The following is a 15,056-nucleotide window of genomic DNA, read 5'->3' as shown; positions in this document are numbered from 1 at the left end:
AGATGTTGGGGACTGGGGACACGGTGTGGGAGTTGGTGGAGACTGGGGACACGGTATGGGAGTTGGTGGAGATTGGGGACATGGTGTGGGAGTTGGTGGAGACTGGAGACACGTAGGAGTTGGTGGAGACTGGGTACACAGTATGGGAGTTGGTGGAGACTGGGGACACGGTGTGGGAGTTGCTGGAGACTGGAGACGCGGTGTGGGAGTTGGTGGAGACGTGGTGTGGGAATTGGTGAAGACGCGGTGTGGGAATTGGTGGAGACGCGGTGTGGGAGTTGCTGGAGACTGGGGACGTTGTGTGGGAGTTGCTGGAGACTGGGGACGCGGTGTGGGAGTTGGTGGAGACTGGGGACGCGGTGTGGGAGTTGGTGGAGACTGGAGACGCGGTGTGGGAGTTGGTGGAGACGCGGTGTGGGAATTAGTGGAGACGCGGTGTGGGAGTTGGTGGAGACTGGGGACGCGGCGCGGGAGTTGGTGGAGACTGAGGACGCGGCGCGGGAGTTGCTGGAGACTGAGGACGCGGCGTGGGAGTTGCTGGAGACTGGGGACGCGGCGTGGGAGTTGCTGGAGACTGGGGACGCGGCGTGGGAGTTGCTGGAGACTGGGGACGCGGCGTGGGAGTTGCTGGAGACTGGGGACACGGCGTAGGAGTTGCTGGAGACTGGGGACACGGCGTATGAACTAGTGGAGACTGGGGACATGGTGTGGGAGTTGTTGGAGACTGGGGACATGGTGTGGGAGTTGCTGGAGACTGGGGACATGCTATGCTAGTTGCTGGAGATGGGAAATGGTGTGGGAGTTGCTTGAGACTGGGGACATGGTGTGGGAGTTGCTGGAGACTGGGGAAATGGTGTGGGAGTTGGTGGAGACTGGGGACATGGCGTATGAACTGGAGGAGACTGGGGACATGGCGTATGAACTGGAGGAGACTGGGGACATGGTGTAGGAGTTGCTGGAGACTGGGGACATGGCGTGGGAGTTGCTGGAGACTGGGGACATGTTATAAGATATTGAAGACATTGTGTAGGAGTTGGTGGAGACTGAGGACATGCTATGAGATATTGAAGACATGATGTAGGAGTTGGTGGAGACTGAGGACGCGGTGTAGGAGTTGGTGGAGACTGAGGACGCGGTGTGGGAGTTGGTGGAGACTGGGGACGCGGCGTGGGAGTTGCTGGAGACTGGGGACGCGGCGTGGGAGTTGCTGGAGACTGGGGACGCGGCGTAGCAGTTGGTGGAGACTGGGGACGTGGCGTAGCAGTTGGTGGAGACTGCGGACATGGCGTATGAACTGGTGGAGACTGGGGACGTGGTGTGGGAGTTGCTGGAGACTGGGGAAATGGTGTGGGAGTTGGTGGAGACTGGGGACATGGTGTATGAACTGGTGGAGACTGGGGACATGGTGTAGGAGTTCCTGGAGACATGGTGTGGGAGTTGAGGGGGACTGGGGACATGCTATGCTAGTTGCTGGAGATGGGAAATGGTGTGGGAGTTGCTGGAGACTGGGGACACGGTATGGGAGTTGGTGGAGACTGGGGACACGGTGTAGGAGTTGCTGGAGACTGGGTACACGGTGTGGGAGTTGCTGGAGACTGGGGACACGGTATGGGAGTTGGTGGAGACTGGGGACGCGGTGTAGGAGTTGCTGGAGACTGGGGATGCGGTGTGGGAGTTGCTGGAGACTGGGGACGCGGTGTGGGAGTTGCTGGAGACTGGGGACGCGGTGTGGGAGTTGCTGGAGACTGGGGACGCGGTGTGGGAGTTGCTGGAGACTGGGGACGCGGTGTGGGAGTTGCTGGAGATGCGGTGTGGGAGTTGCTGGAGATGCGGTGTGGGAGTTGGTGGAGACTGGAGACGCAGTGTGGGAGTTGCTGGAGACTGGGTACATCTTGTTATAGGAGATGTTGGGGACTGGGGACACGGTGTGGGAGTTGGTGGAGACTGGGGACGCAGTGTGGGAGTTGCTGGAGACTGGGTACATCTTGTTATAGGAGATGTTGGGGACTGGGGACACGGTGTGGGAGTTGGTGGAGACTGGGTATGTCTTGTTACACTGTTCAACAAATTTTTATTTTTTGCCAGTTTTGGAAACAAAAGGATCCATTTCTTAATGAATTTCACATTCTGAGTTCAAATATAACAATGAAATTTGTCAATCGGCTCTAGTTTTTCTGTAAACGGAAAGTTTTCTACTATAGGCGTAATGACTACATAATGCACAATAATTATATAGATAGATGTCTTTCCACAAATATAAAGCAAGTGATATGACTACATAACAAAGCCTAAATGGCATAATATATTGCATAGGATTACCAAGAACAATTATAGCCATAAGCTAAGTTGAATCATTTTAATACTTAGGGTTCTCACTAGTTTTGTCTTCAGTTTGTGTCGGTTTTGCTTCTCTTGGCTTTTCTCTTGTATTCGAGGAAAGGGCTCTCTCTTACAACTGCACGTGACGACACGCTTCAGGTTCTTCCTCACTTGACTCAACCACGAAGGATTCTGGTGCTTTAGGAATTGGTAGCCCCTCTCCATGAGGAACTGGACGTATTGCCGATGGAATATTTGGATAGTGCACAGATAACTTTTTCTTCTTATTTAGCCCTTTTACAATTGGAGGCACCATACAAAAGTAACAATTACTAACATGATCTGTTGGCTCTCTCCAAATCATTGGCACAGCGAAAGGCATAGATGCCTTTTTTTCCATTCAACCATTGCTCCAGTGCCGTCCCACAAGAATTGCAGCATATATGTGGTGCCCAGCTCTTGTCCTGGTCTCCTATCTTGCAGCCAAAATACAAGTTGTAGGCTTTCTTAATCATTCCTGTTATCCTCCTTTTTTGTGAGATAAAAGTTATTTCACCGCAGATATAGCAGAAATTATCTGCTTTATTCACACAAGTTGGAGGCATTACTGAGTAGCCTATATAAGCAGAAAACCAAATGTAAAGACGAACTCCAATCAGCTACAGATACTGCAGCTTTTATGCAGTGAAGTGATGCAATTAAAGGCTAATATTGCATCATCTCAGTATACATGACATTTTCTATTGGTCACCAGTATCAATTGCGCAATATGCAGCTGAAGTTGCATCATAATTTTGAATGGCTTACGTCATTAGATGGGTGAATATATCATGGAAACTAGAGCCAATCAACATTTTTTAGGGTCATTTTCGTTTTCAGCACCCCAAAATTATGTAAGATTAGCTCATTTTATGGCCAAAACTTTTTACCTGTTGAACAGTGTTATAGGAGATGTTGGGGACTGGGGACGCGGTGTGGGAGTTGGTGGAGACTGGGGACACGGTGTGGGAGTTGGTGGAGACTGGAGACATGTTGTAGGAGTTGGTGGAGACTGGGTACACAGTATGGGAGTTGCTGGAGACTGGGGACGCGGTGTGGGAGTTGCTGGAGACTGGGGACACGGTGTGGGAGTTGCTGGAGACTGGGGACACGGTGTGGGAGTTGCTGGAGACTGGGTACACGGTATGGGAGTTGGTGGAGACTGGGGACACAGTATGGGAGTTGGTGGAGACTGGGGACACGGTGTGGGAGTTGCTGGAGACTGGGGACGCCGTGTGGGAGTTGCTGGAGACTGGGGACGCCGTGTGGGAGTTGCTGGAGACTGGGGACACGGTATGGGAGTTGGTGGAGACTGGAGACGCGGTGTGGGAGTTGGTGGAGACTGGGGACGCGGTGTGGGAGTTGGTGGAGACTGGGGACGCGGTGTGGGAGTTGGTGGAGACTGGAGACACGGTGTGCGAGTTGGTGGAGACTGGAAACGCGTTGTGCGAGTTGGTGGAGACGTGGTGTGGGAATTGGTGGAGACGCGGTGTGGGAGTTGCTGGAGACTGGGGACGTCGTGTGGGAGTTGGTGGAGACTGGGGACGCGGTGTGGGAGTTGGTGGAGACTGGGGACGCGGTGTGGGAGTTGGTGGAGACTGGAGACGCGGTGTGGGAGTTGGTGGAGACTGGAGACGCGTTGTGGGAGTTGCTGGAGACTGGAGACGCGGTGTGGGAGTTGGTGGAGACGCGGTGTGGGAATTGGTGGAGACGCGGTGTGGGAATTGGTGGAGACGCGGTGTGGGAGTTGGTGGAGACTGGAGACGCGGTGTAGGAGTTGCTAGAGACTGAAGACATGGTGTGGGAGTTGGTGGAGACTGGGGACACGATGTGGGAGTTGCTGGAGACTGGGTACATCTTGTTATAGGAGATGTTGGGGACTGGGGACGTGGTGTGGGAGTTGGTGGAGATTGGGGACATGGTGTAGGAGTTGCTGGAGACATGCTATGCTAGTTACTGGGGACATGGTGTGGGAGTTGCTGGGGACACGGTGTAGGAGTTGCTGGAGACTGGGAACATGGTGTGGGAGTTGCTGGAGACTGGGTACGTCTTGTTATAGAAGATGTTGGGGACTGGGGACACGGTGTGGGAGTTGGTGGAGACTGGGGACACGGTATGGGAGTTGGTGGAGATTGGGGACATGGTGTGGGAGTTCGTGGAGACTGGAGACACGTTGTAGGAGTTGCTGGAGACTGGGGACGCGGTGTGGGAGTTGGTGGAGACTGGAGACGCGGTGTGGGAGTTGGTGGAGACTGGGGACGCGGTGTGGGAGTTGGTGGAGACTGGAGACGCGGTGTGGGAGTTGGTGGAGACTGGAAACGCGTTGTGGGAGTTGGTGGAGACGCGGTGTGGGAGTTGCTGGAGACTGGGGACGTTGTGTGGGAGTTGCTGGAGACTTGGGACGCGGTGTGGGAGTTGGTGGAGACTGGGGACGCGGTGTGGGAGTTGGTGGAGACTGGAGACGTGGTGTGGGAGTTGGTGGAGACGCGGTGTGGGAGTTGGTGGAGACGCGGTGTGGGAGTTGGTGGAGACGCGGTGTGGGAGTTGGTGGAGACGCGGTGTGGGAGTTGGTGGAGACGCGGTGTGGGAGTTGGTGGAGACGCGGTGTGGGAATTGGGGGAGACGCGGTGTGGGAGTTGGTGGAGACTGGAGACGCAGTGTAGGAGTTGCTGGAGACTGAGGACATGGTATGGGAGTTGGTGGAGACTGGGTACATCTTGTTATAGGAGATGTTGGGGACTGGGGACGTGGTGTGGGAGTTGGTAGAGATTGGGGCATGGTGTAGGAGTTGCTGGAGACATGCTATGCTAGTTACTGGGGACATGGTGTAGGAGTTGCTGGAGACTGGGGACGTGGTGTGGGAGTTGCTGGAGACTGGGGACACGGTGTAGGAGTTGCTGGAGACTGGGGACACGGTGTAGGAGTTGCTGGAGACTGGGGACACGGTGTGGGAGTTGGTGGAGATTGGGGACATGGTGTAGGAGTTGGTGGAGATTGGGGACATGGTGTAGGAGTTGGTGGACTGGAGACACCTGCCATGAAACTTCTAGAGATCCCCGCTCTTACAGCCCATTCATAGTTCTTCCACATCTGCGCTCCTTCAGCCCCTCGGAAATTCCATTTGGACATTTGATGATTCTGTCAGGAAGATCCGTTATAAATGAGCAGAGAAGATCGATACTGTACACAGAAGGGCCGACCCCGAATGCGGGAAGATGGAGTGAAGGGCCGACCCCGAATGCGAGAAGATGGAGTGAAGGGCCGACCCCGAATGCGGGAAGATGGAGTGAAGGGCCGACCCCGAATGCGGGAAGATGGAGTGAAGGGCCGACCCCGAATGCGGGAAGATGGAGTGAAGGGCCGACCCCGAATGCGGGAAGATGGAGTGAAGGGCCGACCCCGAATGCGGGAAGATGGAGTGAAGGGCCGACACAGAATGCGGGAAGATGGAGTGAAGGGCCGACCCCTTATGCGGGAAGATGGAGTGAAGGGCCGACCCCTTATGCGGGAAGATGGAGTGAAGGGCCGACACAGAATGCGGGAAGATGGAGTGAAGGGCCGCCCCTGAATGCGGGAAGATGGAGTGAAGGGCCGGCACCGAATGCGGGAAGATGGAGTGAAGGGCCACCCCCCGAATGCGGGAAGATGGAGTGAAGGGCCACCCCCCGAATGCGGGAAGATGGAGTGAAGGGCCGACCCCCCCCGAATGCGGGAAGATGGAGTGAAGGGCCGACCCCCCCCCGAATGCGGGAAGATGGAGTGAAGGGCCGACCCCCCGAATGCGGGAAGATGGAGTGAAAGGCCACCCCCGAATGTGGGAAGATGGAGTGAAGGGCCGACCCCGAATGCGGGAAGATGGAGTGAAGGGCCGACCCCGAATGCGGGAAGATGGAGTGAAGGGCCGACCCCGAATGCGGGAAGATGGAGTGAAGGGCCACCCCCCGAATGCGGGAAGATGGAGTGAAGGGCCGACCCCCCGAATGCGGGAAGATGGAGTGAAGGGCCGACCCCCCGAATGCGGGAAGATGGAGTGAAATACATAAACCATTAAAACCCAAAACCAATCTAATAACAATTTCCTTCACTGGCCGGTGTGAGACCAGAACCATCTGCCAGTAGCCCTGAGGGCCACATGCAGCCCCCGGGCTCCTGAATGAGTCGGGTTCAGGACAGAACACATTGGACATAAATAGAACAATCAAATTTTAATGAACATTATAAACAGTGAAGATCAAAATTCTGGATAACAATGAACTTCTATTATTTTCGGTAATATCCGTCTAATAAGTGCAAATACCTGTTGATCCTGCCAGAAATCCTGTAACCTGATAACTTCCCGTGCCGAGCATCAATCGGTTACATTGTTCCCAGCTATTTGTGGACTATAGAATACCTCCACCCTAGGGTATGGAGATGAGGAGAAGGGAAGGAGTTTCATAGTCCTGTCCTAGGGTGACCACACCATTCCTCTATAGATTCAGTACAGAGAGTGTTGTCACCCTAGAATAGGAAATGTGTAACTGGCAACCATCATCTGCTATGACATTCATGGACTATGGATGGACACTGACTCTACCACCCTCTGACACTTGTGGACTACAGCTGAATTCCAGCTCCACGACTTGCCATGACATTCATGGACTATGGATGGACACTAACTCATCCACTCATGGATCATGGCTGAATACTGGCTTCACCACCCATGGGCCATACCACCCTCTATGGCATTCATGGACCATGGCTGGATGGTGGCTCCACCAACCACTATGACATTTGTGGACACTGGCTCTACCACCCTGTTTTATATTCATGGACAATGGCTGAACACGGCTCATCTGCCCTCTGACATTCATGGATCATGGCTGGATTCTTGCTCCACCACCAACCTCTATGACATTCATGGCCCATGGGTGGACACCGGCTTGTCTACCCTCTGGCATTCATGGCCCATGGGTGGACACCGGCTTGTCCACCCTCTGACATTCATGGCCCATGGGTGGACACCGGCTTGTCTACCCTCTGACATTGAAGGCCCATGGGTGGACACCGGCTTGTCCACCCTCTGATATTCATGGCCCATGGGTGGACACCGGCTTGTCCACCCTCTGACATTCATGGCCCATGGGTGGACACCGGCTTGTCCACCCTCTGACATTCATGGCCCATGGGTGGACACCGGCTTGTCTACCCTCTGACATTGAAAGCCCATGGGTGGACACCGGCTTGTCTACCCTCTGACATTGAAAGCCCATGGGTGGACACCGGCTTGTCTACCCTCTGACATTGAAAGCCCATGGGTGGACACCGGCTATATACCAACCTCACCACCCTCTACAACATTCTTCCATCAATTGATGTAAACACAAAACACGGCTTCAGGTCAGTGGCTCTTCTTGTTCGGGGGGCTCAGTGATCATTAGCAGCAGAAATTCTTCAGAATCGGGTCCACACAGGTTTATGGAAGAACACGCCAACCCACAACCAGGAACAGATCTGTAGCAGTAACAATAAACGACTCTTCACCTCCACAGAAGTATTGAACGGGTAATCAGGTATTTGTAGTTCACTTGTATCCAAAATGAGAATAAATATTGTAAAGAGGGGCCAAAACCCCTAAAGTCCACCACCCACCAGAAGATTCCCACATCTTTGTATCCTTGTACTCAAGGAAAGGTCTTCTACTTTCTGTGGGGGAGATGGAGGCTTTCACCAGACGTAGATTCACAAACCAATCACCAAAGCAGCTTCTTCCATTGGAATTCACACCCGTCCTCTACAGAAACCCCAACCAATGTCTGCTCATCAAGAGTAGGATTCCGATCACGACGACGAAGGTCAGTCCCTGGGCGATATTGTCCACAGTGGCCTGCAGCTCATCCCTGGAAGCTGAGGGGGGGAAAAAAATAAAAATCGATCAATCTGACACGGCTTACATCTGTGACTGGATTCTCCCCTCAGAGGAAAAAGTGATTGAAAGACCGACTCAGAGGATTCAGTTTTGGGTGAATGTACCTGTATGGATTCCCCCATGGGTTAGACATGTCACTGGTGGGATTCCCCGGCACTAATCTGCACCCCGACCCCCGATCTGTACAGAATTTCCCGACATCTTCTTTATGGATGGATCGTGAATTTCTCTTCAGAGCCCATTCACACTCATGTGACTTGTCCCATGTTGAGGGAGGGCAGGTGGCCTGGTACGGTTCAGGAGGGGGGTTCAAGGGTCTAGTAGGAATTGAGGGGGGACCCCATGCTCCTCCCCCCCCCCCATTTTTGGGGAGTGGGATTCCCCTTAAAAGGTCTATGCCTAAAGGACCTGGTATGGCTTTTAGGGGGAACCCCATGTATTTTTTAAAAAACAATTTTTACTGTGGGGTCCCTCCTGACCTTCCTACCAGACCTATAGATTAGGGGGAGGGGGCCTCCTCCCCCCCTTCTCAGGCGTGATATTTAAAGGAATTTTTACTTTAAGCAATGAAAAATGACTGCCCCTTTAAAAACAATAATTTTGGGGGAAAAAAATGTTTCACTGATTCCCATCCCTCAGGGCCGTCCCTGAGTCCCCATCCCCCCATAACTTGCATAGAAGCCTTCAAAATGGGAACTTTTGAATTTACAGGTTCGAGTCCCATAGACTTGCATTAAGGTCAAAGTTCACGGTCGAACTTTCGTTGGGGGGGGGGGGGGCTATTGAGCTCATCACTACACACCGTTGACTGAAATACGATCACAGGAGTGCAGAACAAAGGAGAAGTTCGGCCAAGAGAGCTTTGGCCGTACTTCTCCTTCATTGGTTCCATTCACTGAGCAGCACCAAGCCGATGGCCTCTATCATAGGAGCCTTCTCCGGATCAACCAGACTGTGCAATAGGCTCATGTGCAGCCCACTCTGCCTCATATCATCTGCTTCATCCTGGGGGCTTCCTGTCCCACTGGATGGTCATCAGGTGGGGCCCAGAATTTAGGAAGCACCATTACAGCCCATCCTTGGCCAAAGAGAACCCCCAAACCCCCTCAACTTGTCACTGGTGTTGTCTCAGTGCCCTTTTTACTCTTCTAAAGCCGCAGTCATGTGATGCTCCAGTCTTCAGTTTACAGGAGGCGTGGCCCTTCTTTGGCTGTCCATATCACTTCCTGTGTGACATGGACACTTCCTATAGGCCCCACCCCAACGGTGGGGTCGTCTCAGGAACCAGAATGGGGAAGGGACATGGACACTTCCTATTGGCTGTCCTACAGTGCTGCCCTCTCAGGAACCAGAATATGGAAGTGACATGGACACTTTCTATTGGCTGTCCTACGGTGGGGCTCTCTCAGGAACCAGAATAGGGAAGGGACATGGACACTTCCTATTGGCTGTCGAGAGGTGGGGTCTTCTCAGGAACCAGAATATGGAAGTGACATGGACACTTCCTATTGGCTGTCCCACGGTGGGGTCCTCTCTGGAACCAGAATATGGAAGTGACATGGACACTTCCTATTGGCTGTCCCACGGTGGGGTCCTCTCTGGAACCAGAATATGGAAGTGACATGGACACTTCCTATTGGCTGTCGAGAGGTGGGGTCCTCTCAGGAACCAGAATATGGAAGTGACATGGACACTTCCTATTGGCTGTCCTACAGTGCTGCCCTCTCAGGAACCAGAATATGGAAGTGACATGGACACTTCCTATTGGCTGTCCTACAGTGCTGCCCTCTCAGGAACCAGAATATGGAAGTGACATGGACACTTCCTATTGGCTGTCCTACGGTGGGGCTCTCTCAGGAACCAGAATAGGGAAGGGACATGGACTCTTCCTATTGGCTGTCGAGAGGTGGGGTCTTCTCAGGAACCAGAATATGGAAGTGACATGGACACTTCCTATTGGCTGTCTCACGGTGGGGTGCTCTCTGGAACCAGAATATGGAAGTGACATGGACACTTCCTATTGGCTGTCCCACGGTGGGGTCCTCTCTGGAACCAGAATATGGAAGTGACATGGACACTTCCTATTGGCTGTCGAGAGGTGGGGTCCTCTCAGGAACCAGAATATGGAAGTGACATGGACACTTCCTATTGGCTGTCCCACGGTGGGGTCCTCTCTGGAACCAGAATATGGAAGTGACATGGACACTTCCTATTGGCTGTCGAGAGGTGGGGTCCTCTCAGGAACCAGAATATGGAAGTGACATGGACACTTCCTATTGGCTGTCCCACGGTGGGGTCCTCTCTGGAACCAGAATATGGAAGTGACATGGACACTTCCTATTGGCTGTCGAGAGGTGGGGTCCTCTCAGGAACCAGAATATGGAAGTGACATGGACACTTCCTATTGGCTGTCCTATGGTGGGGCTCTCTCAGGAACCAGAATATGGAAGTGACATGGACACTTCCTATTGGCTGTCCTATGGTGGGGCTCTCTCAGGAACCAGAATATGGAAGTGACATGGACACTTCCTATTGGCTGTCGAGAGGTGGGGTCCTCTCAGGAACCAGATTATGGAAGTGACATGGACACTTCCTATTGGCTGTCCCACGATGGGGTTCTCTCAGGAACTAGAATAGGGAAGTGATGTGCACTTCCTACTGGTTGTCCAGAGATGGGGTCCTCTCAGGAACTAGAATAGCGAAGTGACGTGCACTTCCTCCTGGTTGTCCAGAGGTGGGGTCCTCAGGAACCAGAATCGGGAAGTGATAGTCACTTCCTACTGGCTGTCCAAAGGTGGGGTCCTCTCAGGAACTAGAATAGGGAAGTGACATGGGCACTTCCTATTGGCTGTCCAGGGGTGGGGCTCTCTCAGGAACCAGAATAGGGAAGGGACATGGACACTTCGTATTGGCTGTGCAGCAGTGGGGTTCTCTCAGGAACCAAACCAGGGAATGGACATGGACACTTCCTATTGGCTGTCCCACGGTGGGGTCCTCTCTGGAACCAGAATATGGAAGTGACATGGACACTTCCTATTGGCTGTCGAGAGGTGGGGTCCTCTCAGGAACCAGAATATGGAAGTGACATGGACACTTCCTATTGGCTGTCCCACGGTGGGGTCCTCTCTGGAACCAGAATATGGAAGTGACATGGACACTTCCTATTGGCTGTCGAGAGGTGGGGTCCTCTCAGGAACCAGAATATGGAAGTGACATGGACACTTCCTATTGGCTGTCCCACGGTGGGGTCCTCTCTGGAACCAGAATATGGAAGTGACATGGACACTTCCTATTGGCTGTCGAGAGGTGGGGTCCTCTCAGGAACCAGAATATGGAAGTGACATGGACACTTCCTATTGGCTGTCCTATGGTGGGGCTCTCTCAGGAACCAGAATATGGAAGTGACATGGACACTTCCTATTGGCTGTCCTATGGTGGGGCTCTCTCAGGAACCAGAATATGGAAGTGACATGGACACTTCCTATTGGCTGTCGAGAGGTGGGGTCCTCTCAGGAACCAGATTATGGAAGTGACATGGACACTTCCTATTGGCTGTCCCACGATGGGGTCCTCTCAGGAACTAGAATAGGGAAGTGATGTGCACTTCCTACTGGTTGTCCAGAGATGGGGTCCTCTCAGGAACTAGAATAGCGAAGTGACGTGCACTTCCTCCTGGTTGTCCAGAGGTGGGGTCCTCAGGAACCAGAATCGGGAAGTGATAGTCACTTCCTACTGGCTGTCCAAAGGTGGGGTCCTCTCAGGAACTAGAATAGGGAAGTGACATGGGCACTTCCTATTGGCTGTCCAGGGGTGGGGCTCTCTCAGGAACCAGAATAGGGAAGGGACATGGACACTTCGTATTGGCTGTGCAGCAGTGGGGTTCTCTCAGGAACCAAACCAGGGAATGGACATGGACACTTCCTATTGGCTGTCCCACGGTGGTATCCTCTCATGAACCAAAATAGGGAAGGGACATGGACACTTCCTATTGGTCCCACCCCAGTGGTGGGGTGCTCTCAGGAACCAGAATATGGAAGTGACATGGACACTTCCTATTGGCTGGCCAGCGGTGGAGTCCTCTCAGGAGCTAGAAATGGAGTGACTTCAGCATGAGAGGAGTGCCAGGGATCGGCCAGCGTGAGGCCATCTGCAGCACTGGATTATTGGTCCCCTTATTCAAAAACCGGTACTGGTGAGGGACCCGGACTTAGGTGAGTATGAACATCCAGAAAGGGTTGGGGGTGGGGCAGATATTTTTGGTTGGTTCCTCTTGCTCGAGTGAAATAGTTAAATCATGAAGAGGCTGAGGCTACTCCTCCTCATTGGTTGTTGTAGATACTGTAGAGAGGAGTGAGGGAGGAGTACGATGTAGAGGTGGAAGGACATAGAGAACACCCCATCCCCAGGAGGGATCCTTGGAGGAGGACTTCAGGACCCCATCCCCAGGAAGGATCCTTGGAGGAGGACTTCAGGACCCCATCCCCAGGAGGGATCCTTGGAGGAGGACTTCAGGACCCCATCCCCAGGAGGGATCCTTGGAGGAGGACTTCAGGACCCCATCCCCAGGAGGGATCCTTGGAGGAGGACTTCAGGACCCCATCCCCAGGAGAGATCCTTGGAGGAGGACTTCAGGACCCCATCCCCAGGAGAGATCCTTGGAGGAGGACTTCAGGCCTCCATACACTGCTGTAGCCATAGCTGTGCATAGACTATAAAGGACTCAACATCCATTCTTCGTACCCTTCGGAAACCCAGCGCACTGTGAGTCTAGGTGATGGAGTGTGTGGGGTGACTCCCGAGGAATGTACACGGGGGGGGGGGGACCGTACCCCGTATATGGACTCTACCAGGAAGTATTGCCCTATCTCTGTAAACCCTTGAAGAAAAAGTATTCTCCCCTTCGGAGTCATTAGATGGCGGTCATTGGAAAGGTTCCTCCGGTGCACCAGCGGTGATATCTGGAGACTTGTGTAGCACTGTCCTCAGATAGGGGTGTGGTTATCAGGAGATCTCCACCCATAACAATGCAATCATGGGGCCCCTACATGGACAAGAACCGTGTCCTTCTATCTGGGATTCTGGCCTGAAGGGTGAAAATAGTAAGGAGTTCTACTTCAGAACCCAGGGGCCTAGTTTGGGGTCTGGTGTCCCTAAATGTTGTGGTACATATGGGGCCTTCTGTTAGTCCAGGAACTGTCTGATCTACCCAAGGGGCCCCTACACCATGCCCATCCCCCCCAGATTACCTTGTAGAACTGATATGTGTTCCTGCAGAGTTTTGACTGTCTCCTGATTGTGGGAAATGAACTCCTGGACATCGGTCACCCTCATCCTGTCAGTGTCCAGAGCTTCCTCCATGTCACGAAGGCGGAGCTTAACGTTCCAAGCGAAGTCCTGGAGATCTGATGAGGAGAAATGATCAGAGGGCGTGTCTAATGTGGTCAGAAAAAAATGGATGTACCCCCAAAAATGACCAGAGGGCATGTCTGTCTAATGTGGTCATAGAAAAATGGATTGTAACGGAACCGGACCCCGACTGCACTTGGGGTATTTCCGTTAGACTCCCGTTTCCTGTCCGAACACAGATCCACGGACCCCACCGCTGACCATACAGGACTAGACAAGACCACTCTTGAACGAAACCGGGAAATAGACGGCTTTATTTTAACACAGACACAAGATATATACACTCAGGGGAACAACCCCCCTCCCTGCATAATGACACAGGGCGGGGCAATCCCCCCTCCCTGCATAATGACACAGGGCGGGGCGATCCACCCTCCCTCCATAGTGACACAGGGCGGGGCAATCCCCCTCCCTGCATAATGACACATGGCGGGGCGATCCCCCCTCCCTGCATAATGACACAGGGCGGGGTGATCCCCCCTCCCTGCATAATGACACAGGGCGGGGTGATCCCCCCTCCCTGCATAATGACACAGGGCGGGGTGATCCCCCCTCCCTGCATAAAGACACAAAGCGGGGCAATCCCCCCTCCCTTCATAATGACACAGGGCGGGGCAATCCCCCCTCCCTTCATAATGACACAAAGCGGGGCAATCCCCCCTCCCTTCATAATGACACAGGGCGGGGCAATCCCCGCTCCCTGCATAATGACACAGGGCGGGGAAATCCATCCTCCCTGCATAATGACACAGGGCGGGGCAAACCACATCTAGCAACCAGAGACACACCAGCAGACCGTCCCATCAGGAGGGAGGGCTGCTGGAGACACCCCCCACCAAGCCAATACACAAACACATACATCCCATAATAGTTTGCTCCCAAGCAAGACACACAATAGAACAATGGGATGCAGCCACATGACACCAAACAATCCACAACCCCCCCCCCCCAATATTAGGACAGATCCCCCTGTACCCCTAACAGGCACAGGGGGACTTACACATAAGATGGATATGGGGAGCTGAGACAGGGGTCTCCCCACCTCTCCAAAGTGAGCTGTGTTCCATGGGCCCCCCACCCAAAGTGAGCTGTGTTCCATGGGCCCCCCACCCAAAGTCACTCCCGTCACAGTCACACAGGAGAGTGCAGTCCCTGACGGCCAGTAGGGGGCGCGGTGGATGACTTACCGTCCAGCTTGGTACGGATCCGGTCCAGCTTGGCCTCCTCTCCACGGTGGGCTCTGCGGTCGATCAGCTCTTCCTTCAGCAGCAGATTGAGGATGTTGGTGGTCTCATGGAAGACCTCGGCGTACGGATTCTGGATCTCGGGGGATTCCATCTGTGATTTCACATCTGCAAAGAAGGAAGGACTCATCACCATCATC

General features: G+C 53.5%; 1 protein-coding gene across 1 annotated transcript in view; it reads right to left on the bottom strand.

Annotated features, from left to right (window-relative positions):
• Positions 1-6,548: 6,548 nt before the first annotated feature.
• LOC149427460 (uncharacterized) overlaps positions 6,549-15,056 on the bottom strand; it is a gene marked incomplete at its 5' end in the record, with an annotated part of 33,937 nt that continues 25,429 nt past the window's right edge. The window contains 3 exons of the mRNA XM_089668006.1: positions 6,549-8,244; positions 13,513-13,668; positions 14,860-15,024. Of these exons, the coding sequence (XP_089524132.1) occupies positions 8,132-8,244; positions 13,513-13,668; positions 14,860-15,024 (434 nt within the window). The remainder of the gene's footprint in view (positions 8,245-13,512; positions 13,669-14,859; positions 15,025-15,056) is intronic.

The sequence above is a fragment of the Staurois parvus genome, unplaced genomic scaffold, assembly GCF_062004578.1.
Source record: "Staurois parvus isolate SC_StPar_1 unplaced genomic scaffold, SC_StPar_1.0 ptg003741l, whole genome shotgun sequence".
Classification (NCBI taxonomy): domain Eukaryota; kingdom Metazoa; phylum Chordata; class Amphibia; order Anura; family Ranidae; genus Staurois; species Staurois parvus.
The sequence above is the reverse complement of the archived record's forward strand: the minus strand, read 5'-3'. Positions and strand labels throughout refer to the sequence as shown.